The 27,348-nt window shown below is 41.9% G+C and overlaps 1 protein-coding gene across 5 annotated transcripts in view; it reads left to right on the top strand.

The window, feature by feature from the left end:
- The window catches only part of ARHGAP26 (Rho GTPase activating protein 26), a 424,946-nt gene that overhangs the window by 296,618 nt on the left and 100,980 nt on the right, over window positions 1-27,348 (top strand). For all 5 annotated transcript variants that reach the window (XM_070570505.1, XM_070570506.1, XM_070570504.1 and 2 more), the window contains exon 18: window positions 15,794-15,953. In XM_070570505.1, the coding sequence (XP_070426606.1) occupies window positions 15,794-15,953 (160 nt within the window). The remainder of the gene's footprint in view (window positions 1-15,793; window positions 15,954-27,348) is intronic.

Below are 27,348 nucleotides of genomic sequence, written 5' to 3'. Positions count from 1 at the left end.
CCTGCTGGACCTGGAATTGAAAGACCTGAAACATTAGATTCACTAGTCAGAGCAAATTCCAAAAGGAGAAATAAAACTAAGTCCACACAAATACACAATCTAGAGAAGCTGCAGAACACTCTAGACAGAGAGAAAAATCTATAAAGAAGAACTCTTGTACAATAAATAAGCCCAACAGCCATGGCCCACAATTAAAAGTCGGTCCTTAGGACTTTGTGGCCCAGTTACACTCTGTGCCTTTTGCATCGCCCACCCGGGCTCCAGGGAGACAGACTCAGTGCACAGCTCATGGAATACCAGAGCAGAAGGCTTGTTTTATTATCAAGGCCTGCTTCACTGGAACATTCTCTGCATGTTCTCATCAAGCCTGCCTCTTGGAGGCCTGTATTTAAATTTATCCTCTTCCTTCTCTTCCTCCTCCTCCTCATCATCGCACTTTGCACAGCACTGGATAGTTTTCAGAACCTCTTCACCTCTCTTCCTCACTTTGTCATTACAGCTTCCCTGTACTGCGATCCTTTTTTGGCCTCTGTGGCAGCCACAGGCATTTATGTGATGCCTCAAGTGCCACAGTACGCGCTGGGATGCGTGGGCTATATTGAAATCAGTGGGGCTGATCTTCTAAAGCTTGATCCCTTCAAGTTCCTTGGCCATCAGCCTGAAAATAGCCCCAGCAAATATTTATTAAGCACCTGTCCTGCCAGATACTGAGCATACATTGAAGAACAAGACAGATGTGGTCTTTACCTTTGTGGACCTTGCAAACCAGGTCAGGAGGTAGAAGGGGAGTTTAGCATCATTTCCCTCTCAGCCGTCTTCATTTGTGGCTCTGAGTAGACCCCACTGTACTCCTGCACCAAATACTAAGCCAGGGAAATTCACCCTTGCCCGGCTTCAGAGAGAGAGGGATTTGATACCTCAGCAGTATTCTTCTTCCTCATTAAATTTCATGAGAGATAAATGGATTATAAGTACAGGAATACTTTAATAGATGTAGAGCTGTATTTGTTTTTTTAAACATAGAAATAAGCTGCCATCCTTGCCTGATATGTCTTATTATTTACCTGTTAATTTTCGTATGCTTTGCTGGAGACTATTTGTTATATCTGGGCCGTTAACAAAGTAATTGGATCAATAAACATTTGGAAAAAGTTCAGTATCATTGCTAATCAAAGAAATGCAACTTAAAATGAGATAGGCATGATATTATTTACTACTTATTAAAAATTTCAAAATAATAACGCCGTAGGGTCCAGAGAAACAGGCATGCTAAAATGTTCTAGGTGGGAGTGTAAATTGATACAGCTCTCCTAGGTGAGTTTGGTAATATGTATTAAAAGTACTTATACCCTTTCAACCAGAAATTGCATTTCTTTCAATTTATTCTGGAGAAAGAAACATGTCCAAAAGCATTTATGTGCATATAGGTTCACGGCAGTGTTATTAGAAACAAAATATTGAAAATAATCTGAATGTCCAGTAATAGGGGATTTTTAAAATAAATTATGGAATATCCATACAGTGAATACTATACACTCAAAAATATGTTGAACAAGGTAATAGGTAATATTTGAAAAGTTCATAGTAAAGCAGTAAAAACAGATTATAAAACTACATGCCTGCAATATGATTCCAGGTTGTTTTAAAATGCAAGTGTGTGTGTGTGTCTGTGTGTGTGTATGCCTGGGAAAAGCATTGAAAATAACATATATACCTTAAAACATTGGGTGAAATTTAATTATTTCTGATTGGTGGAATTATGGGTGATTTCTATGTTGTGTTTTTCTATATTTTTCAATTATTATTGCACAGTGGACACTTTTCACTTACAATACAAAAACATACAGTTAAAAACACTTATCTTAGGTTTTTTCTTAATGATTGCACCAAAAGAAAGAACAAAGGATAGCTATTTAAAAATGGCCACTACCCTAAGGACCAAACTGACATTTTATGACATTTAGTGATTCGGTTTTAAGGAAGATAGAAGCATTTTATTTCATAGGTTTACCTCTATACGTGTACTGGGGACAGGGGAGTCATACTTGGGTGTGTATATGTTTAAGGGAGTGTATACCCAGGGGTGTGTGTGTGTGTGTAGTGTGTGTAGCATGTGTAGCTCGGTATCATAGCCCTATAGTGCATGGTCCTTGTGGGAGTTGCATGGATGTGCATGTCCAAAGATGCTGCCTGTGCCTGGCTGACCAGTGTGGTTCAGACCCCCAACTCATGGCCACATACTGTTTCATCTGATAGCTGAGGTACAACTGCAGGCATCCTGTCGTCAGTGGGTCAGGAGTCTGAAGAACTTTTAGCTGCACTGGGGCTTTATGAGACAGTAAAGTATAGAAATGATGTACTAATTATTTCTTGAAGCCACTTGCTATTTGTTTTTTTTAAGCACCAATTTTTATCTTTCAATACCAATTTAGAGAGAAGACTCTTTTTGGTGAGTGCAAGTAGAAGTGATTTTCTGACATTTTTGTAGTGAATTCCGAATCCTGACCTTTCATAGAGTAGTAGGACTCTCTAAACCTTGCTTCTTTCTCTTTTCAAGTTTTCCAAACACAAGCAGTCTTTTTAAAGGGTTTCTCTTTTGTTAGTTTCCTGCCCTTGTTTAAAGATTACCTAACTTTTTAAGAACCCAACCACATGCTGGCACATGTCAACAGGATTGTGGTGTGGTTATCTCCTATGTAAATTTCTGGAAGGTAGCCTTCTGTTTGCAAGGCTGAGCAGTAGATCTATTAGTGACACATTTCCAGGAGGAGCCACTTCCTAACTGGGTGGAGACCACAGAGATGGACGGGATGGGGGGAGCAGCCAGAAGTCACAGGACGTTCTCATCACTGTGTGGGAAACCATGGGGTGGCAAGGATTCCAGTGCTTCCAATTGTACTAAACAGCTGTTGATACAGACTTCAGAATTCCTGTGGAAAAGGAAGTGAACTCCTCTGGAATATAACTTTTAAAGAGGTCTCAGGCAGGCGTCGCTGATGTTTGTGGTTGAAGATATGACCTCTTATTGCCTCTGTGTTTGCGTGTGTGATTTGTAGTCTTCTCCTGATCTGCAGACTTCTAGTCTGTACTCTTTGATGAGTAGGCTTGGCTCACACATCTCCACTTTGGAGAGGCTTTTGTCCTCCTCACCAGTTTTTATCACATGCTCCTGTTTAATTTTTTCTTGGCTCTTTCACAGTCTGACTTTCTTACTGATGTATTTGTGTATTATCTGTCTGCCCAATTGAGATGTAATGCCAATATATCCAAAGCGGGGATCTTGTTGGTCTGATTCACAGCTGCATCCCAGTGCTAGAAGCGGACATGGCAGCTTGCATGGCAGCTTGTTCAGTCAGTGTTGGGTATGAGCAGACGTGGTATGTTTAGGAACATGCAGAAGACCAGGGTAGATGGAGCTGTGAGTGAGGGCAGAATGGAGTGACAGGAGGTTGGAGAGGGAGATGGGGGTCAGGTCACATGGGCCATGGTGAGGAGTTTGAAGTTACTTGAGGATCTGGTGTTCATTAAGTTGTTTCATCTCTGCGGATTTATGTGCCATTCAGATTGGTTTGCTCAAGTTGGTTATTGATGGCTTTTCTACTGGAATTGTGCACCACTGTGTCCTTGAAGCGCTTCTTTAGCCTAAATAGCAATTCTCTTCCCCGTCTCCACTGCCGTCAGCTTGGCATTCTTCACCTACCTTGCCTGATGAACCTGGCAAAGCAAGATGACAACAGCTAAGATGTCAGGCTTTGATGTCTGCACAATTGAAAGAATTCCAGAACTTTGTCATTAAACACTTTGACTTGCCCATTGAAAAGTATTGGGTTTGGGCTTTGTGAATGACACTCAATGAGAGCCTGAATGATGGGTGGATCAGGGGCCCAAGTCTTAACTCCACTGTTTGAATTGTTTGGTGTCTCTGTTCCCAGGCACTATCTGCTATTCTCTGGTTAATGATACGTTGGTTTTCTCACTTTGGATCTCTAGTTCCTGTTTGTCGACAGTGTGCTTTGTTTTATAATCTGCTTCCAAGGTAGCAGAATTCAGTGACTTTCCAGTTTTGTGCTGCCTATGAAGAGGATAAATCAGGTTTTGCCTTGTGTGTGTTAAAGTAAGAACTCCGTTGGCATAATTCCCTGATGAATCTATTTTTGTGATTAAGGCAATGAATAGAAGGATTTGTATGTTCACTCCTTATTCTAACATGTATCACTATATATAAACACAGGTATTTTGTATGTATAAATAAGATAAACTGTTGTTTCAGCTGGGCTTGAACTTACATTGAAATTTTAGGAGATAATTTAGTTCAGCAAGGAGCTAGGAGATGTTGGCACAGAGCTTCAGGAGTAGGGAGATATATTAAGGTGTAATCCACTTAGGTCTTTTTCTGACTTTTGCAGACTGTGGAAAGTGTGGTTTTTTTTTTTTAAAGAATTCTATCTTTAGCATCAGATATATAAACATATAGAATGTCGGTGTTGTGTTCAGGTATTCTTTATGGAAGTTAGAGATCTGGGATTTCGTCTTTCATTGGTAGTAGTAATTGATCTCCAGAACTTTTCCATGGGGTGTCAGCTCTTGTACATGAAGAGCCATGAACTTTCATGATATCTTGAAATAATTGTTTATCTCTATTAATTGACTATCCACATGTAATTCAAAAGTTCTGTGATAGCCCATGTAGGTTTATAAATTCCAGTCATTGTGGTACATTGGGCCTTGAAATAAAGTCAGTTTTTTCAACCTTAGCCTCTCAATTTGGTTCAGACTTATGGCAAGGAATGTGATTTTTCTGTCTGTTTCCTTTTTGGGGTGAAAGTACACTTCTTTTCAAAAATATGCCAGGGAGATGGGTTATTTCCCTTATTTTAAAAATCTCCATGAAAGGAGACATTACCCAGGCTCTGTGTGTGTGCGCGCACGTGTGTGCGTATTTCTCTCTCTCTCTTCCTCTACCAATCTGTGAATCTCTCTCACTGTAACATTTCCCTTGATCCCGTCTGTGGATTTGGAATCCTGATTCTCCCTCCAGAAGGGATTATGGTCATTTCCATAGAAGCAGAAACGAGGTTTGCATTTCATAGGAAGTGAAGACCTCTGACTGCTCAGTCTCAGAGCCGCTGTTCTTTTTGGAGCTAAACCACGTGGCGAAGGGCCAATTCCTTAACCTTTGATTTGGCTCCTTTTGTCCCTGTTCTTTCATCTGCAAAATGGGACTAGTCATATGAATCTGGCTTTAAGAAGACTGCTGTTTATTTTAACTAAAGATTGTTAAGATGGTTAAATTCAATGGGCTTTATAAATGTTTAGTCAACATGTTTAATATTGGTGCTGTTTTTGGGTGACTGGTAACTAGCACCCAGGAGCTGTTACTTACACTAGGCCTCCAGTGCAGGTTTGATTAAGCATTCTGTTCTTCTGCCAGGCTGCCCAGTGTCAGCACGATGACTAAGGGGAAAATGTGCAATGGTTTCAGAGACCTACCATGTTAGCGTAGACGTAGGTGAAAGGCACAGTGCCCAGCGCGTTTTAGTACTCAAATAAATATGAACAGTGCTGTATTCTGGTTTTTGCATGTCTTGAATTCTCTTTCTGGGCTTTATGCTAGTTTGTAAAGTTCTTATATCTCTCTTTGAAAGTTAAGGAACCCATGGAATTTGAGCCTTTAAGTCTTAATAGTTGAGACCTTTCTGAGTCTACAGAGAGGGGTGACTAATATTATGTCATCCCTCTGATCAGAATTTTCTCATTGCTTTTAATCTCATTCAGTGGAGAACAAAGCTCCTACAGTGGCCTGCAAAAGTCTTACAGGCTTTGCGGCCCCCAAATCCTTTGCCTGTTTGACTTCTTTCCTGTCTGCCAGTCTGCGGCAGGTACACTGACTTTCACTTGGTGTTGCCAACATGCCACGCACATTCCTCCCTTAGGCGTTTGCATCTGCTGTTTGCCCTTCTGTAGCTCTCTTCCCAAACATGCATGTGCCTTGCTTCCTTCTCTCCTTCAGGTTGCTAGTGCATGCCTTCTCACTGACATCTTCCCTGACCACCCTGTCTAAAATTGCAAGCAGTCCCCCAGTGCTCCCTTTCCACCATGTATTTTATTTGCTTATTGTCTGTGCTACCCCCAAAGAATGTATGCTTCATAAAGCAAGGAATTTTGGAGGGTGTCTGTTTTGTTCACTGCTGCATCCATGGCACTTCAAGCAGTCCCTGGCACATAACAGGCACTCAAAAATATTTGGTAATTGAAAAATAAATGCTGTACTGTTGGCATCTGTCACCTTGTACCTCCTTCTTTGGGTAGAAAGTCCTAAGGCAACTTCTCCATGGCCTGCCTTTTTTGACAGTGTTAGCCTAAAGGTGATAGGCTGAGCCATTGATGGAAGTGCTGCCACCAACAGAAACGCGTGCATTCGCAGCACTTGGTGACGTCAGGTTGGCATGCATATATGCAGCTTTTATACCTCCTCTTTTTATGCTCTGGCTCTCTCTCTAGATTTGAGAACATAAGCTTCAAAATAAATAAATCAGTGATAATAAATGTGAAATGACTTTTAAAACTGTAAAATGCTCTGAAAATGATAGTTACATTGGACTTTAGAATGGATTGTTATATAATTTGAAATAGTTAAGTAATTTTCCAGGAAGAAGGGTTCCCTGGGCCAGCTTGTCTGCAGGTCTTTTCGTAGGTGAGCGCTGTTCTTCCCCATCCGGGACTGTAGACTGCGACCCAGAATATGGCTGCAGGCCCAGAGAGGGGAGAGCTAATCAATTGACCCCTAGTTTGAAGGGATGTGCCTTCCATGTGCCTAAGACTATTCCAAAACCAAGTAACTGAGACAGTGTAAAGCAAATAGAAATCAGGTTTGCCTGTTGTTAGTCTCTAAACAACTGTGACTAATTTAGGAAAACCACGCAGCTTAGCAGCAAAAGTGTAATTCTTGTTGTTACTGAAAGCTGGCCTATTCCAGAGGGGTTCCAATCATTCCCATGACCCAGATTAGTTTCCTACCAATAGAAAAGCTTAGGGATTTTATACTGTTGGAGTGTAGAGATAAGCCTAATATCCTTGTTTGCTTTCAAAACATCCTTTTAAAAATAATCAGGTTCTCCTTTTATTCATGATCTCTTTAAGATTAGGCTACGTAGAAAAGAGAGGCAAGTGAGATAAAGTGGCAGAGTATATACTGCATAGTACTAGAGCATTTAAGAGCAACAGCTGTGAAATCAGGTTGCAGACTGCCTGGCTTCAAATTCCAGCCCTACCACTTATTTGATATGTGACCCTGGGCAAATTTCTGAATTTTCCAAGCCTTAGCTTCTTCATGTGGGATAGTGATGGAACTTACCTCATAGGGTTATTGTAAAGATCAAATGAGATTGCTGATGGAGTGCTTACTGCCTAACACAGTAGGTTCTCGGTTCATGTCAGTTGCTGTTATTATTGATGACGTTCATAATAATCCTCAAAGGCAAGCAGGAAATAAACAGATAAGAAAAGAAAAAGTAAGACTTGAGAGACACTATCCTAGAAGATTTAAGTGTATCAGAAGGAGACTGGTAGAATATTGTGAGCTTATGCTATAGCATACTGTATATTAGGTAATGCATATAATAATGAGAATTATACCCTGTGACTATTTTATGGCTTTCATCCCTTCCAGATTAGAGTGTGGCCAAGGAGAGCCGCCGGGTTTGTTATGTGCCATCAGTGTCAGGGTGTACTGCTCTTGCCACTCCCCCTACCACTGTCCCCAGCTTGGCAAAGGCTCTAAGACACCAGTAGGTTACATGAAAGTTTAAACCAGGCATTTAGTGCAGCTGAGCCTTGAGATCCTTAGAGGAAGGTGGCCTCTCAAAGCATCCACGTGTTCTTTCTTTCTTTTTCTTTTGTTTTTTTTTTCCCCTCAACACCTGATACGGGCAAACTGTGCTGGGCACTGGGGATGTGGCATTGAGGGAGGCTAATGCCATCCCTGTCCTCTCGGAGCCTCCAGTAAGTGAGGGAGACAGACAACAACAATTCCGTGAATAATAATGTAATTCAGTAAGTGCAGGAAGGAGAACGACGAATTAGAGTTATAGCGAGGGACCTGACCTAGCATGGGGTGTCCAGAAAGACCTCTCTGAGGAAATGAGAGTGAAAAGTAAGAGAGATCCAGATAAAGAGGGGCTGCAGGGCCTCCCCGGTAGGGGGGTCAGCATTTTGAAGGAAGGCATCCAGGCCTAAAGAGGCTTAGCCCAGAGATCAACGAGCAGAGAAGGGCATGGTGGAGATGGGCTTGCAGAGGTCTTCTGGATCATGCAGGATCTTGTAGGCCATGCCAAGGGTTTTTAGCTTCAAATTAAAAACAGTCAGAAGCCTTTGGGGGGTTTTAAACAGGTAGTGGTGTTGGATTAGAGGAAACCAGAGTAGGACAGAGCTGGTTGCACACTCAGAGTTTAGAACAATCTCCACTTTAGACTACAAGGTATATGCAGAGGGGTAAGAGGTACCTTAACTTTTCTGCATTCACCCAAATCCCTTTTCCTGAAGGAGTTTTAACACCAAGTGGGCCTCTGTAAGTGGTTGCTAAAGTTGATGTATGTATATGATACTGAGCAGTACTTAACATCTTAGCAGTGATGTTTACCCGCCTGAAACACAGTTTATACATTTCATCAGAAGCAGGGAAGACATTGGTAGTTACTCACAGAGCTTCATATCCTTGGATGGGAGGAGTGCAGCCTGGGTGGATACACGTGTGGCCATAATTGTCTTTTTGAGGGGGCTATAGAAATCATTTTGGCATGGTTTCCATTTGGCCCCTCCTCCTTTTTTTCTTTTAATTCACTCTTCTCTCTTGATCTTACTCACTCTTTCATTATTAGGAAGCAGCTCTCTGGCTGTGCCAGCCAACTACAAATGGAATGCCGTCATATTTGAGGATATTTCATCATTTTCATGATTTTGTCAAGCAGGAAACCATTTTCACTACAAGAAGGGGGAAGTAACAGTATTTAGTCCTGTATCATTCTCATAGACATAAATGCTTTCTCTTTCTCTCTCTCTTCCGATTTAGTAATTTGGTTGGTGAATGAGGGAACAGCATTTTTTTTTCTAGTATAACCACTACTTTTTCCCCCCACAGGCTCAAGTGTGTAACTGCTCTGTATATTCATTTTTGGTTGAATTTTCTGAGGACAAAGAATGCCTCTCTTAGCCTAGGCTGAACTGACCCTTAGTCGTGTGGGAGCAGCAGAGTGCTGTGGTGTGGGCTCTGCAGCCACACTGAGTTCCTCTCCTGGCTCTGCCCTTCCATAGCTGTGTGACCTCAGGCAAATTACTTAACTTCTCAGTGCCTCGGTTTTCTCATCTGTAAAATGGTAGTGATAGTTTTACCTACCTGCCTCAAAGGGTTCTCTTGAAGATTACACTGTGTGAAAGTATCCATTATAAGCCCTCAATTATTCAGAGCTTCCCGTCTGACTTCTCACTAGATAACCATTCCCAGAAAGATGTTCAATATGGTTGGTGAGCATGACCCCAGTCAGTACACAGAACAATTTATTTTAAACTCTCGTTCTGGTGCCAGCCATCGGGGCAGCCCAGCAAAGCTATATTTGTGGCTCTGTTGGGTTTCCTCAGCAGAGGCCTCCTCAGCACCATCCAAGTCCTCGCCAAGTCCAGGTGGTATCCAGGCAACACATACACACACAGTCTGACTTAGCAGAAAACTCGATGAAGCCAGTGGTGGCGGAGGTTCCCCACCCACTCCCCATTATATACTAAGGGTGAATTTGAAGTTGGTGAAAGGAACCACATTAACAACCCGAGAAACTAAACTTGCCTGGTTAGCCACCAAAAAAAAGTATAGTTCCAGCAGCTTTATTTGCAGCTAATCCTTCTTGGCCCCAGAACTTGGAGCTTCTAAGAGGGTAGTACAAAGAAAAGTGCTATTTATTGCAGCCTGGGTGCCCACTCACTCAACCACTTTCAGAAGTGATGACCGGGGGGCCCCCAGTACCTGCCTGTGTGCTGCAGAGGAGGCGCTCCAAGATCATGATGCAGCCCGCAGTCCCGGGGCACTCGTGAGAAAGGCAGCAGTCCGTGTGGAAATGTCCCGTGGAATTGACTGTGAACATAATGGTTTAGAGGAGAGAGCTCTGTGTGGCCTCTAGTTAGGGGAGTGTCCGGAACCAGGCTTTGCAGGGAGGTGGGCTTTGGATGGTTAGGGGAGGACTTGCCAGGCAGGCCAGGGGCAAGTTGATGCTCCTGAAGGCAGAGCGCGTCTGGTGGGTTTGCTGTAACTTCCTGTGAGGCTCTCTTCCTGTCATGCCAGAGGTGCTTATAGGGAAGTGATAGAAAAGAAGTGCATGATATCTTTTGAACTTTTCTATAGATTGGAAGTATTTCATAATTTTTAAAAAAGAAGAAAGAAAGAATAACAGGAAGAGAAATACGGAAAGGCAGGGTAATGGAAGCCCTTGAAATATAGTGGAGGAGGTAGTACTCCTCGCCCCAGGCAGAAACAGACCACTGGAGGTTCCAGGACAGGGTAGCAAACGACATCACCAACTAACAGTGCGGCTTTAAATTGGTGCTTGCTGCTGCTTCTATCACTACCGTCACCACTGCCTTGACTCCCATCATGAACCATAGCAGCTGTCACTTATTAAGCCATTATTTCACGTGAGATTTACTCACCTAATCTTACTTAATCAGGCTTAAAACTTTATGTGGTAGGTATTATTGCTTCTGTTTTACAGGTGAAGAAACAGGTTTAGAGACACCAGATGACTTGCCTGCTGTCATCCAGCTGGGATTATCTGTCTGACTCCATCCACTGTGCTATATTGTCTGCCTTAGCCGTTTTTTCCATATTTGTAAACTAGAGGTAATACTGGTACTCTATGTACTTAGAATAGCACTTTTCAAATTGTAGGTCATGGCATATTACTGGGTTATGAAATTGATTTAGCAGGTGAAAAAAAAAAAGGAAAGAAAATATCTGAATTCATCACAATTGCTGTTCCTGAAACTTTTGCTTCTGGGGTGGGTGTGGGTGTGTGTGTATGTGTCTGTCTGTGTCTGTCTGTCTGTGTGTGTCTGTGTCTATATGTCTATCTATGTATATATGTATGTATGCACAAGTGAAATGTTACACGGGAAAATAAATTTCCTACCATGGGTCATTGTCAGAAGATTTAGAGCTACTTTTCTGGAGTTATTGTAAGTGTCAAATAAACATGAAACATTGTTGCAGAACCCCTTGTAGACTCTAAAACACCCTACAAGTCTAAGTTAATATTATTTAACACTGGAAGCTGAAGCAAATAGATAAAAGATAGCAGATAAGTGCTGCTATGCTGTTACTCCACTGATTCAGTCCATCACAGATAATGCTAATCTGTCACCACATTGTGTCCAGTGGAACCAAGACTCAGCCTTCTGACACGGCATGCTAGGCCTCAACATGAAACCTCCTTGTAAACCCAGCAATAGGCTCATGTTTTGTTGGAGTTCGTCAGGACCAGTCTGTGGTTATAAAGTACTGCTTGGCACTTACAGAGCTCTGGCTCTCATTTAAACGCCAGGACAACAGATGCAATCCCTATGACGGCATGGGGGTCTCTGCATTACAGGTTCCAAAAGACAAAGGAGGAGGCTACTGTTTTCTCCCCTCAGTAACACTCCCCCCCACCCCACTTTCCTCATCTGGAAGTGATCTGCTTCCTTCTGCTTCTCAAAGAGTGTCACATCAATCCCAAGTCCCCATCCATTGTCCCTTGAAACAAAGGTGGCAAGAGGCCCCTCTGTCAAGGCTGTTTTCCTTAGAACATGCTCTTTCTTCAGTAATTGCAATTCGTGAGGAAACGGCAGAGAACATGGGTGCCTATGCCCCAACCCTGCCTTGAAGACATGCCCCTCAGGAGATGCACTGCTTCTCAGCTGATACAGCAAACTCTCAATGGTCGCAAAAGGAACAAGGTTAAAACCACAAGTGGAACTGTTTCTCTGCACCCTGCAAAGAAAACCTGCAGAATTGGCCGTTTTCTCAGAAGGCACCACGGAAGAGTCCATGTGGACTGAGGGCTCTGAAAGGCATATCAGAGACTCCTCCAGTGGAATGTGCAATGCACAAGAAACTTTATTGTGTATGGATTTTAAGTCAAGACTCAACATGACATTCTGGACTGTGTGAGAAAGAGCTCAAGCAGCTCAATTACTGGGCCAGAAAGCAGGCTCTCGGTGTTTTATAGACGTCGCTAATCGCTAATGAATGAGTCCCGTGGCCTCTGCTGGACAGGCTTCCCAGTGCTCTGCCAGCCTCCCTCCTACAAATCTGTCAATTTGTCAAGCTGTAATAGATGGCTGGTGCCAGCAGAGGCTGAGGTCTGAGCCTTTCTCGTTGGGGTACATTGAGATTTCAAGTCACTAGTAATTCATTCTGGAGTAATGAACATGGCCGTACTAAGTTGTGAGCAGTAATAATCAAGTGACAGATCAATTTATTACTTCACTGTACCAAAAGATAATGGTAGTTGGTCATGAAAGGTGCAGCTTTTTTCCCCAAAAGTTTTATAAGACTTAGATCAATGTGTTTTTTAAGTTCTAAAATAAAAAGGATCATTAAAAAGGAAATTAATTATATTGGGTAGCCTCAAGCTTATTTATATTCAGAGTTGCTTATCCAGAATTACTGTACCTTTTTTCCAAAAGCCTTTGGGCACTGGGGCCTGCAAATCGGAGTAATTATCACTTGTTAATTAAATCTGAGAAATAAAACGTAGCTCCAGACTTTGGAAAGAGAGGTTGGGATAGTTGAGATACATTCCTAAAAAAATCATCAGTAATAATATGAGGTTTTATGAGTAAGTAGCTATGTTGAGAATAATTGTTTATGTCTACTCAGAAGCTCCTATCATCTTTTAACACCCAGCGAACATTTCCTGTGCTTCTCCTGGGCCAGCAGGCACTGTGCTCAGCACTGGTAGTACCACCTAAAATAAGCACAGTCTCTATCCCAAGGCACCAGAAGAGACGTTAATAACATGTAATAAATACAGGAGCAGGCCAGCACTTCTGCCTTCATTGAGAGGTGGAGGATGAAGGAAAGACTAGAAAGAGACTGCAGAAAGGAAGGGAGCCAGTGGAGCTGAGCCTGGCAGATCAGTGGTTTGCCAAGCAAAGAAAGAAGAGTAAGAGCATGCCAGGCAGAGGAATGACAAAGGCAAATAGGTGTGAAAGGGGAAAGAGAATGGATAGGGAATTATAATAATAATGGTGACCACACTTCCTACGCATTATCACATTGAATCTGCACAACCTCATGAAGTAAGTCTATTATTCATCCTAAACTGCCCTCTACCCCCTTTTTTTCCTGAGGAATATTCACCCTGAGCTAACATCTGTTGCCAGTCTTCCTCTTTTTGCTTGAGGAAGATTTGCCCTGAGCTAATATCTGTGCCAGTCTTCCTCTATTTTGTATGTGGGTCGCTGCCACAGCATGGCTGCCCACAAGTGGTGTAGGTCCATGTCCAGGAACCTAACCTGGGCCCCCAAAGAGGAATGCACTAAACTTAACCACTAGGCTACAGGGCCAGCCCCCCACTCCCTTTTTTTCAAGATGTGAAGAACTCAAAGCTTAGACATATTGAGTCACTTTCTCAGGGACCCAGAGCTGGGAGATGGCAGAGGAGGGGTTAGAGGTGAGCTGGGAAAAGGTGTACTGTTTTGTAAGAGTTTGGACTTTATACTAAAAATAATGGAGCCCACCAAGGGTTTAGAATCATGATTACCAGAACAATCAAAATAGTAAAAGCATTGCTAAACACTTTACATATGCTGTGTCGTTGTGTTCACTCCCAGCAACCCAGGGAGGTATGAAGCCATTGTAGTTTTCAGCAGAGGAATGACATTATCAGAGCTGAGTTTTAGACAGTAACAGGTGGTGACAGGCAGGATAAAGCTGAACCTAGAGATTCTAGTCAGGGAAACTAGTTAGGAGGCTCTTGCTTTAGTTGGATGTAGTGTTGAAGAGCATGATGGTGAAAAATGATCGTCATCCAAACCATGTATTTTTATATTGGTCTCCAATTTAAAAGTATTTTCATACATAAATAGCTTATTGATTCATTTGCACAAGGGACTTTTGTCATAAGAGGGGTAAGTCTACTGACTTAGCTAATTTGAGAAGGGAAGTATAAGGGCATGGTATTCATTTCCTGCACACAGGAGCTCATGTTGAAAGTAGTGATGTTATAAGCAGCTTGTAAATATGTGTTACTTGCTGATGGACTGAGGCACAGAACCAAAGGCTTTCTCCCTTGCCGGGTGAGAACTTGACCATCTGCATTAGCACTTTCAGACTAGGAACATGATGTGGTTCTGGGTAGAATCAGGAGATTCAACTAGAACTCAAAAAATGTTTGTAAAATATTTTCTTGTGGACCAGAAACAGGCCAGGATATCAGTGGCAACTCTCCTTGCTACAGGTGTTGCTTAGCAATCAAAGAGCAAATTGTCCTCCTAACTCTGCTGTTCCTCAGTTAAAGTTTCATGCCTCTAACCACTTCATGCCCGTTTCAGAGGAGGAAGTTTTTATGAATATAGAAGAGTACACATGTGCTGATAAAATTGGTTGATGTAGTATTTCAGTAAAGGCTCAGTGTCAAAACCAGCGCTTAAGTCAGTAGAACCTCTTTTCCTCCTACAAAATAGAAGTATACAAGAGAAACAGTGCAGGCTTTTATAGAATTGTGTGAAAAAATATTCAGTATAAATAGCACTAAATGCTAGGGAGGTATGTCTGTACAAACTGCCATCTCTGCCCAATTTCTCTCCAGTTTTTCGTAATGAATAGTTTCCTTCTTCTAACAAGTGATTTAGGAGAACCCCTAATATTTTCTTAACAATACTGAATGGCCTTAACTTTTAATTTATTTGTTGTCAATAGTTAATTTGTGTATTTTTATAGGCAGGGCCAGCAGATGAATAATTAAGTTTTATGGCTGGGTCATGGTGGCCTGGTGTGGAGTTCAGATATGTGCTTTGAGTAGCTGTTTATCTAAAAATATGCATATGTGTTTAGCAAATTACTCAAACCCAGCTATTGCTGCCCCTGTGTGTTGCTTAGACTTGAGTATAAGCGACAATATAAACACAGCCATATACATGGATCTACAGTAGTGTGTTTTTATTTCTGTTTATGCCACATATTTCACTTAAGGTGAGCCACATTTTTAATGTGATGGGGCTTTAATAGTTTGAGCCTGGAAGTGCTGAATTTCCTGACTTCATTTTAAATATCCAGATCTGCCCATTTTAAAAATTAGGTCTATTTTGTGCCATGTTTACAAATGTATTAAAGCCATCAAGAGTTTTTATATTTGCACTGGAGAAAATGCTAATAATCACAGTGGCTTAAGCAGCAGCCAGGTATAAAAGTTGTAACTAAGAGGGATTAGCCGTTACCGGGATTTGTAGAGCAGGGGTTCAGATGCGCTAAGGTTCATATTTTGGAAGGCAGCTGCTTTAGTTGGTTAGTTGTTTTAGGCAAAATGGAAATGGGATGGAGTGTCACATCCTGAAATAGCAAAATAGCCTCAACACTGAAGATCTCTGAAACTTTGGCAGACAAAAATGTGAGTAGAAAAGTCTCTTTGGACTCCAAGGGCATTGGAAGATGCCCCAAGTTCTGGCTCCTATTGGATGAGGAACCTAAAGATAGGGAGGGTGCGGGGTGTCAGCTGTCTGTTTGTACACTATTTCTCTCATTTGTGCCTTTTCTTTTCCTTCCTCTCAGTGTTGCTAACAACCATAAGCAGAATTTGATGACAGTGGCAAACCTTGGCGTGGTGTTTGGACCCACCCTGCTGCGACCTCAGGAAGAAACAGTAGCAGCCATCATGGATATCAAATTTCAGAACATTGTCATTGAGATCCTAATAGAAAATCATGAAAAGGTAATGTATGTTTGGTCACTGCGAGTGAGGAATTTACCTTGGGGGAAGCTGAGTTGGAACTGGCATTCGGGGTTGACTGGGGTTCACCTTGAAGTTGCTGACAGTGGTGGTGCTGATAATCATCTCATAATGGCAGCAGTGGTAACAATGGCAGTTCTGAGGGCAACACTAGTGGTTATGGTGGCGATGGTGGTGGGCAGCATTTATTGTGTACCAGGAACTGTGCTAGGCACTTTATATATATATGTTCTCCTTTTATCCTAACAACAATCCAGTGAAGAAGGTACTATTATGAGCCTCATTTTGAAAATGCCTTTTCTCATTTTTTTTTACTTAATTGTCCTCTTATGAATTTGTAAGAGGTTTTTTTTTTATATTAGGGATATTAAACTATTTTTATTTGTGTGCAGATATTTTTCCTAATCTGTAGTTTGCCTTTCAGTTTTATAAATGGTATATTTTTTCATTGTTTATGTGTGTGTGCTGTGTGTCTTTTCCTTTAGGGCATTGGAGTTTCTGGTCTTTTTTAAGAAGATCTCCCTCCACCCAATATAGTGAGGCATGTCAACACAGAGCTGCCCTTACAAAACTGGGCTAGGGCACATGAAGCTCCACCCGTCTGTCCCACTCCAGCTCCTAGCAGCAAATCCCTATGAAGCTTCTCAAAACCTGCAGGGTCCCCTAGGGCACCATTTGATAGCCACAGCTCTGGGATCTAATAAAAAATGCTGCTCCTCCTAAATTAAATCTTTACCTAGAATGATGAGTTAATTGTGCTGGGTAACCTGCAAAGTAAATCTAGAATCTGACTACTTCTTAGCACCTGCACTGATAACACTCTAACAGAAGCTACTGTCATCTCTGGTCTGGACTTTTACAGGAGCCTCTAATTTGTTTCCCTGCTCCCACCCTTGCCCTGTCTATTCTGGTATCGGCTGCCAGAGTGAGATTTTTTTAAATATCAAGTTAGATCATATCTCTTATCTGCTAAGAACCATCCAGTGGCTTCCCATTTCACTGAGTGAAAGTCAGAGCCTTACAAGAGCCTAGAAGCTCCTACACGGTCTCTGCTCTCCCGACTGCTACTTACCTCATTTCATTTCCTACTGCCTCTCTTTTATTTCACTTCTGCAGCCACCTTGACTGCCTTGCTGTTCCTTGCACACGCCACACACTCCCACCGCAAGGCCTTTGCAGTTGCTGTTCCCAGTGCATGGCACACTCTACCTCCATACACATGGCATGTTTCCTCACCTCTTTCCAGCCTTCTAAGTGAGGCCTGCCTTGATCTTCCCTTTAAGATTGCCAACAGTCCCATCCTCCAGCACTCCCCCTCCCCTTGACCCTGTTTTCTCTCTCTCCGTAGCACTTACCACTTTCCAGCACACTGTGTAATTTATTTATTGATGAGATCTGTTGCCTTTCTGACCTCCACTAGAATGGATGCTTCATGAGAGCAAGGACTGTTGTCTATTCTGTTCACTGCTTTGTCTCAGTTCCTCAGTAGGGACTCAGTACATGTGTGTTAGATGAATGAATGGGCTCTTGTGGTAGCTAGCCTCCAAAATGGCTCCCAGTGACCCTTGTCTCCTGGCATTCACTCCCTTGTGTAGTCCCCTTCAACTGTGAATAGGGGATCCCAATGTGATCAGTAGAGTTGGTCAGTAGGAAAGTGATCCCTGTGTGATCAGTAGGATATTGTGAAAGTAATGGAGTGTGACTTTGGAGATGAGTCATAAACGACTTTGCAGCATTTGCCTTGGTTGCTGGATTTGCTCACTCTGGGGGAAGCAAGCTACTGTATTGTGAGGGTGGTCACACAGCCCTGTGGGGAGGAAGTGAGGCTTCCTGCCAACAACCAGTCCAACTTGCCAGCCGTGTGAGGGAGCCACTTTGGGAGTGAATCTTCAGCCCTGGTCAACCCTTCAGATGATGCAGCCCAACCTGACATCTTGAGCACAGCCTTGTAAGAGACCCTGAGTTAGAACTACTAAGCTGAAAGCTAAGCCTCTCCTGAATTCCTGACCCACAGAAACTGGGAGAGATAACAAATGTTTTAAGTCATTAAGTTTTGGGGGTAATTTATTATGGAACATTAATGAATACTCAAGAACCTTTGAATATAAACTTTCAAAAAGTAATAGAGGTATACTGCAAGGTTGTTTAAGCAGCATAGCCCCCTCTTACGTGGTTAATAAAGAGATATATCATCAAATGCCTTATTTGAAGAAATTCTCTCTCTATTGCAAACTTTGGACCTTCATCCAGCCACCTCCCTCAAATATAGTGAATCTGGTATGGGAGAAGCTTGTTATATATAATAAAAAAGAACTTGTGAAAACGGAATAGAATCAAATAGCAGTTAATTACATGGTTTCTAAAGACAAACCACTTGGATTCACATCTGCTGCCTCTTACTAGCTGTGTGACCGTGAGCAGATTACTTAACCTCTCTATGCTCATAAAAGTACTTTCAGTACAGTCTAACCACTGTAACAAACAACCCAAGAATATCAGTGACTCAGGACAGTAGAAGTTTACCCTTGCTCACTGCGGGCATTCTGAGGGTGGCTTCCTGTGTGGTGATTCAGCAACCCAGCTTCCTTCCATCTTGTGGCTCTGCCGATTTCTGCAGTCAGCCAGTTGATGGGGGAAATGAGACAGCATGCAAGATTGGGTAAGATTGCATGGGCCAACTCTAGAAGATGCTTTCCTTATTTTCTTCCACATTCTTTTGGCCAGAACTCAGTCATATGGCCACATCTGACTGCAGGGGAGGCTGGGAAAGCAAGCTACTGTACTCAGAGGAAAGGGAAGCAAATTGGATGAACAGCTAGCCAGTGTGTCACGTTCCCTCATTTGGTCTGTTGTGAGGATTAAGTAAGGTGATTTCTGTAAAGGATATAGCCAAGGCACTGGTATGTAGTAAGAGTCAGTAACTGTAAGCCATCGTGTTTAGCAGTCTCTACAGAATTCTCTGAAAATAGAGCTCAAGTCCATGTCTGAATGTCATATGTGCCCCTCTCCCCAAATAATACTTTTTATAACTTAATCTTTTCATAAATAATATTAAATGTTGAGACAGATCTCTAAGCTGTAAGCAGTGTGATTATGTTTCATGTCCTAAAGGGCATATTCAAACTTATAGCAGGCAGCCTCTAATGGTTTTTGAACTGTGACTGTTTTTGGTGTCCTTGGGCCTTCAAGGCCAGAAAACATATTCAAAAGCGGCACGATGGAAAAAAAGACCGGATACTGCTAATAACAATATTGAAACTTGTGTAAACAAGCAACCATCCTACCTTGGGCACAAAATATAGAAAGAGAAATGAGATATGAAATGCATGGCCAGGCTTGTAAGTATGCGGGCAAGAACTGTTGAAAATACTCATCTGGTTCATGAATTATAAATTCTCTTACTCTCTGCTGTGTGTTTGGTGAGGTATATATCAAAAGCATATTACAGTGCTTCGTTGTATGTTCTTTTTCATTAGTCTGTGCCAGAGATTGGGATGAATCACAGTGAGATTTATATTCCTGTGGGAGCTGATGAAGGAGTGTGAGTGAAAACATTCTTGGCTGCACCAGCGTGTGTCTCCAGTCCTGAGGGAGCTGGTGTACCACCTTGATAGAGGGTCTTAATTTGGAGTCCATGATGGGCCAAAGTTATATGCAAAACCCTTGTATATGTACATTATTTTGGAGAAAAAGTCCTTAATATTCATCAGGTTTGCCTTTCTGGAAAAAACAGCTTAGAATCAGGCAACTTGACTCCTTTTTAAATGTAGCTTCAAGCTTGGTCTGCTCTAAAGTGAGCAGAGACTGCCTTAGCCTCCTTCGGAAGCCTGTGATGTTCATCTCACAGGCATCCTAAGCATGCATTTCCATGCTCTGGCTCCTGACTTTCTGGAGAGAATGCTTTGCATCTGCTGCCAATGAAACTTAACTTTAGCCATCAAATCCAGAGCACTTTTATGTCCTCAGGTGGATATTGTCAGAGACTTGTTCTTTAAAATCCGCAATATTAAGATCTTAGGTGACAATATCTAATGAGCATTCCCTTGGCCTTGGCTGTAGTTTTCCAGAAACATACACATACAAATGTCATGGTGTGACTACTTTTCTAGCTTTTGTCAAAAGCTGGACAAAATCCTGAAATCCTGTTTGAAGAAATAATTTCCAACACCATCTTTTCATAATGTTGCCCCACACGAAACATGCCCTCTTCCTTGAAACAAGCCCTAATACAGGCCTTAAATATATGTCCCCCGCAGTTACTGGCATAATGAGTCTCTCATGTTGTTAAGAACATTTTATATAAGGTGTTTACTTTGTGCCTTGGAATAAAATTGGGAGGGATCTAGAAATAAATAGAAGATGGTACTGAAAGAGAGTGTAGAAACCAGGCATCTAGCCATTGAAGCCACTCAAAAAGAGAGAGGGAGGGAGAGAGAGATGAAACCATAAGATGCCTGTTTCACTTATCTATTGCTGCATGACAAATCATCTCCAAACCTACTGACTAAAACAGCAATGATTATTTTTGCTCACAATTCTTTGGGTCAGAAATTTGGGGAGGAGTCCCATGTGGTCTCAACTGGGGTGGTTTGACTGCAACTGGAGGATCCAAGATGGCCTTACTCCACATGTCTGGGACCTAGTACTAGCTGTTGCCTGGGACACCTTGATCCTCCTCCACGTGGCCTCTCTCTCCATGTGATTTCTCATCATCCAGTAGTCTAGGCCTAACGTCCAAGAGGGCAGACACAGAAGCCACAAGGCCTCTTAAAGCCTAGGCCTGGAACAGACAAAATGTCACTTCAGCTACATTCTGTTGGTCAAAGCAAGTTACAAGCCCAGCCAGACTGAAGGGGCTAGAAAGGATGGGAGGATCAATGTGCACATAGAGGCGTGGAAGGAATCGTTGGCTGCCATCTTTGCAGGCGCTCTACCGTAATGCCTCTCTCCCCATCACTGGCAGGCTTGCATGTAGTTCCTATTGGAGAAGGCTTTGCTTTCTTATTAGTGGCTTGTGCTGAACACAGGCACCTCCTCAGTATCTCTGATAGGAAGTGCTCTTCTATTTCTCATCAGCATTGCCGTTTTTTGCACAACCAGGGACACCACACATTTGGTGGTAGTGACAAGTTCAGTCCTCAAATACCCTTTGTATGGAGAACTAACTCATCAGTGTCTAAAACTGGAAAAACATCTTTGTCTTTAAAATTGACATTTAAGAGAGAGAGAGGGGGATTTCTTTCCAGCCAGAAAATTCATTTTCTTTTACCTGATGAAACAGTTTTTTTTCAATAAAAGGAAAAACACTTCTATGTTTTAACTGGCTGAAACGTGTGGTTTTCTCTTTCTGTCTCTCTCTCTCCCTCTCTCTTTCTCGTATATCCTCTCTCCTTGTTTAATAAAGATTAACATTAGACATTCAGCCCAAGGGTTAGAAATGAGATGAACTCCTTTTTGTTGTCACTGGCACATCCTCACACTCTCAAGATGGTACCTCTTTGTCCAGAAATGTCCCCTGCTGAGCATCTCTCTTCACAGAGGACTCACCTGTGTCTCCGTCGTCAGCCTTAGTGATGTGTTTCACACAGATCTTCGCTTTGGTCATATTAAGTACATTATCCATATACTTACCCTGTCAGTGATGCTCCAGAAACTCTGTCCTTCACCTTCCCCAACAGACATGGGGAGGGGAGCAATATTTGGAACAGTTGTAGGAAATAAACATCCCAGAGTAAGCGGAGGCAGAGACGAAAAAGCCAGAAGATATGTTATTATGTTTGGGGGCTCATGATGATTTTTCTTTTCTCCACATTGGTAATTCATACTGATTTTTTTATTCAGTTGAAGGTACTAGATCTTTTTACTGTACGTAGTCTAGAAGTACTAATAAAAATGATTGCAATAGCTAACTTTTACTTACAGCTTATTGTTCACAAGATACTGTGCTAAGCAGCTTTATATCCATCATATCATTTAATTTTCATGGCAACACTATGAGGTCAGTATTTTTAGCCCTATTTTACAAATTGTGAACCTGAAGTGCAGCGTTTGAGAAACAGCTCGTTAGGAGAGGAATAAGGGCTGATGCTAGGACCGCTTTCATAAGCCAAGCTATTAAAATCTACTCTAGTTAACTTATATTCAAGGTAATAAACGTTTATTGAGCATCTGCTGTTGGCTGAAGATAAATAAGATGGGACCTGTTTTCCAAGGCCCTCCTATTTTATCAGGTATAACCATAATACAGTGTGCTAAGTCACATTCGGTAAGATGAATAAAGTGTATGGCACCTCTGAGGAGAAGTAATTTAATTCTGCTGTTGTTGGTCTCTGACAGATAAATAGACGTTTTCTAGGCAGAGAAGGAGTGGAGACAGGAGGGGCAGCCTTCCTGGGGAACATTAATCTGTTAATCAACATCAGTCAATTTACCCGTATTAAAATGACGTGGTTGTGAAAGAACAATGGGTTACGTGTTAGGAAGTGGTGGGAGATGACACCGAACAGTTGGAGTTAGCCCTTTGTCAGGGTCTTGAAAGTTATAGAAAAGGGTTTGCATTTACTCCTGAAAAATGGGAGCTCTCAGAGGTTTCCAAGTAGAGGCATGAAATGATTATGTCAGCACTTTAGAAAGATATGCTGGGAAAGCCGAACCAAATTGTACTTTGATATTAAAATCACTCATTAAGTAAATAATAAAACCATAGAGTTGACCATACTTTTGTAAACTTGTGGCTGTATGTAAAAAAGTCTTATTCAGAGAGTGTAACTTCTGACCTACAGCTTTTACTTATTGTTGGGTAGGGTAAGATCCTAATGGCTTTTATTTGGTCCTTCTTCCCAGTCTTCTAAAGGCAAATACTAGCTCATGGCATCACTTCCCATGGATGAGTCCATGCTCTGGACTCTACTTGGATTATACGAGAGCAAAAGAATAGACTTGAGAATCTGGCTCTGTTTCCCACTAGTCACGTTTCAGAGTGGAAAGTTCAAAGGGCAAAGATGTTGGCTTTTTCCATGCTTGTTTTTACCTTTAAGGTAACGATCGGTTATTTGAAATTACTATTTCTGTGTGGACACAATCTTTCCCCAGCTCACAGCTTATCCCACTGAGCCTTAAAAATCAAGTAGGCCAATACTTGGGGTTATAGTGGAAGTTACCAAAATTTATATGCTTCTAGTTAAGATGTTAAAGAAAAACAAAATATTGAATGCTGCCATTGTCCAAGATGCTCCAAAGCCCAGAAATTCTGCTTTTTCGTTCAAGGTTTTCCTTTTATTTATTTTTTTAAAGGCTAACTTGCCAATGACTTTGAAAAATTTAGACACCTTCTTTGCGTGGTTTTGGTTAAATGTGAAATGTCAGGCTAATAACGTGTGTGTCGGTTTTACGCCTTACTATTAAGTTCCAACATATAATAGCAGCATTGGACAGTCCATGATATTTCTTTTGTCTGTGGCACTTGCAAGAGTTTCTGCACATGAAGCAGGACGTGGATGTGCACGTGTTATCAGCATTGCCTGTTTTAACGCCTATTGCTACTTTTCAAAACAAGTTATCATGATTCTTTTCCCACTCCATCAGTTTGCTTTGGAAGAGATAGGAGTGTTGCTGATCTTTGAACTGTTAATTCTTTGAAATGCCCAAAGATCAGTGCTCCTTTTTAACACATGTTAACCTTTAAGCTTATATGTCAAGGAGAAGCGCTAATAACTATGACTGACCCCCACCAACGCTGAGTATAAACACTAAGTCCTAAGCAACCTTTCGTTCCCATTAAAACGGTAGTGTGTTTCAATGCAGTTGTTTCGATTTGAGTTGATTTGGCCTACCAAACTGCCTTGATCTGCTTTTACCAAAATGTTGGTGGCATTGAAATCCATTGCATCAGTGTTGGGGTTTGTGCACAAAATGTACCTCAATTAATAAAATGCAATTGATTTGAGCAGTTTCTGGCAACTGAGAAGTGTTTGGCAGTTGTATTTTATTACCTTGATATTTCAAGTAGCTGTTGATATGCAAAATTAATAATAATGAAGATGATGATGATGATGATGTATTCCTGGATGCTTTACTACATTGAGATAGTCCCTGGTACTGTTGCCTACTTGGGAAACTAATCTTGTATCCTGTGGTCATGGCTTTTCTCATTTGTTCATTGATTTTTATTTTTGTATTTTTTGTTACCTTTCCTTCCTTTGGTTCCTAACTATACTCTTTTTGGTTCTCTCCTTGTTAAGTTTAGAAGTAAGCTAGATTTACTTGTATGCTGGACTGGAATGCTACTGCCACAGACCTTTTTTCTTTTTTTAGTGTCAAGTGCTATGCAAGTTACTCTTCATTAATGTGATAGGGTTGTGGATCTGAAAATGTCTCTTCCCCCTGATAAGCCCTAGATAAACCAGTCATTTGGTTTGACGATGAATTGTGAAGCTCCTTTAATGTTGCCCAAATAAAGGTGGAGTTTTGTTATGTTTTAATCTATTCTCTGTCAGCAAAGATAACAGGAAGTAGAATCTTTCCGGAGACAGGGAAAATCACAGCATTCCATGGATTACCCAGGTCGTCTGTATATACCCTCAGTTACTAAATGGAATTGGTTCCTTTTGAGGGATTTTTAATAAAACTCCCCAAACTACTTTCCAAATTGTTGCTCCGTCTGCCAAAATGCTGATATCAACAGGACATCGCGCTTCCAGCTGTCCTTAAAAACCCTCTCTGTAGCTGCCGCCTCTGCATTTGGCTTCTTAACTGTTACAGTAAATGAGCCCAGCTAAGACTTGCCTGGCTTTCCAGTAGAAAGGCGCTGGGTTTATGGCTTTTCTGTGCTAAGCAGTCCTACTCCACAGTCTGTCCTGAGAAAGAGTGGGCAGTGTGTGAGCCACGCTCAGTAATTCTAGCCCTCCACTCCCAAAGCAGATACTTCTCAGATGAAATAAGCCCATACTTGTTATTAACCCATATTGCTTGGGCCCTTGATGCATTAGTGTTTCAAGAAAGTACTCAGACTCTTCTCTCCTAGAAGTCTTTCTGTCTTGCTTTGTAATCCCCAGGCCTCTGGCGTTGATTTATTGTCTCAGAGCTACTTTGCAGTTACAGACCAGGAACTCTTCATCATGACCTAATTTTCCTCCCATAAAAATCACAGCACATAATAAAGAGTACACCACACACATTACAGGGAGGCTCCTAATCCTTGTAAATTGTGGGAGCATGTGATGGATGGGATTAGAAGAGGTGTGAAAATATGTATGTAACACGGCTAAGAACAAATTCCTCAAGTGTCAGTGGTCTACACTGTCAAGACGGGCCTGAGGTGGGGGCCAGTGGAACTTGAATTTTATAGATGATTCAAGGGAAAAAGAGCAGCAAATTCTAACATTACTGTAAGCAGTTAAGATTGATGTTTTGCAAAGAGCAGTAATTAAATTTGCACTTATAAATTAAATCTTTGTGTCCTGACTGCAAATAACTCCTTGTTGACTCTCCAGTTATTTCCCTTCTTCTACTTTTTTATTGAATGCAATAATGTCTCGAACTCTGAGTATCAAACTGTTAGGTGCTTCAGTCCTCAGCACAGTCCTGGGAGCTTTTACAGATGAGGCATCTGAAGGTCAGAGAATTACACAACTGGCTCAAAGTCACAGAGTTAGTAAGTGACTAAAATCAGATCTCGTGGACTCTCAAATTTATGATCTTTTCATTTTGTCCTCTGTCTCTCAAATTAATGACAGGTTTAAAGACCACAAGTGGTTGAGATCAAGACAGTCAACTGTCTAAGTCCCAGTCCAGCTGCACTCATCTATGGGACCTGGGACAAACCAGTTAATCTCAATGAGTCTGTTTCCTCCCCTACAAGATGGCAAGAATAATAGTACCTCCTTTACAGAGTTATTGTGAGTAAAATAATGAAATAACCAATGTAAATAACTCGGCATGGTCAGCACTCAAAAATTTTGGTTATTTTTGTTGTCATTTTGCTGCCACCAGCTCCTGCCCATTCTTTGCCAGGTTCTGTGCTGAGCATTTCATGTGATTATCTTTTCAATAGCTCTGGAAGGCAGGTATTAGATCTCCATTTGCACAAGGGAAACAGGCTTAGAGCGGTTAAGGCTCTTGCCCAAGGTGAGCCCAAGTCTGTCTAACTCCAAAGCCTGTTGCTTTTTCAGCCGTATGTAATGACTGTAAATTCCTTTCCTATACTCTTTGTGATGCTGCAACAGTGATGCCCATGTCAGTGATGGCGAGGTCAGTGTAGCTGAAGGTGTTGCCCACTGAGTAAGCAGCAAAACCAGGACTCAGCCCAGGTCTGTGTGACTGCAGAGGCCAGGCCGCGCCTGACCACTCTGCTGTGTGGCTTAAGGGGAAACAGTAGCTTGTTATTTATGGGTCTGCTAATTCCACATATGGGAAGCTTGAAATTGGGGATACTTGGAAGAGTTGTCCAGAGTTATATTTTTATTTTATAGTCTTATTCCCCACTAGCTTCCAGAAGGCCTGTAGTCTTCCCGATGACTTTTATTTCTAAGCCATTCCTGATTAAGTCAGAATTAGTTCGTAAGTTTGGAAAGAATTAACAGGGCACTTGGGGTACAGAAAAAATCCCTCCCTTTTGTGTTAATTTGGAAAGTTTCTGTGAAATGAGTAGATTGTTCCAGCCACATGGTAGAGCTCCCTAAATCCATTGCTCATAGAGCATACGAGCTCACGCCTCCACCGTTCAGCAGGGTCATTTGTACGTGATTCTTCTCAACAGAACGAAGGAAACTTCATTTGGTTCTCTTGAAATCATCTCTTCCAAACTAAATAGGGTTGGAATAACCAACAAACAAAAAAATTGTGAATAATTCAGATTCTCATCATAATTCCAACTTGAGCTTTTAGCACAGAGGCAAATTCTTGGCCTGGCTACAAGGTGGCCAGACAATAAGCAGCCTTTAAACAACTTGCATGTGTTCAAGTTTCAGAGTTAAATGAACAACGGTAATTTGGGGACTGATTTCCCAGACCCCTTGATGAAGGTTGTGTCATCTGCTCTGACTTGGTTTGGTTTACAAAGGTGCCCTTGCACCTCAGAAATATGTGTGATAGTAGTGGTGATAGTCCCGTGTCTGGCACTTTACATTTTGCAGTGTGCTCACTTGGACATTATTGCATATGGCCCTGAGAACAGCCCTGTCGGAGCTCTTCAGAAGTCTGAGCCTGGCTCATAATAAGACCCAAAGAACAGGCCTTCGGGACTGTACTTATCCATGGTAAAAATCTCCTGGAACTGATTCTAGAGTGCTCAAATGACTTTTCTTTTAGAGAAAGCAGCCAATGTGCAGAATGAAATTCTCTCATGTGTTCCCATGTCTCTTCCTGCTCAGCTGTGTAT

Source organism: Equus przewalskii, chromosome 13 (genome assembly GCF_037783145.1).
Source record: "Equus przewalskii isolate Varuska chromosome 13, EquPr2, whole genome shotgun sequence".
Classification (NCBI taxonomy): Eukaryota; Metazoa; Chordata; class Mammalia; order Perissodactyla; family Equidae; genus Equus; species Equus przewalskii.
Note: the sequence above shows the minus strand (reverse complement) of the source record. Positions and strands in the feature narration are given on the sequence as shown.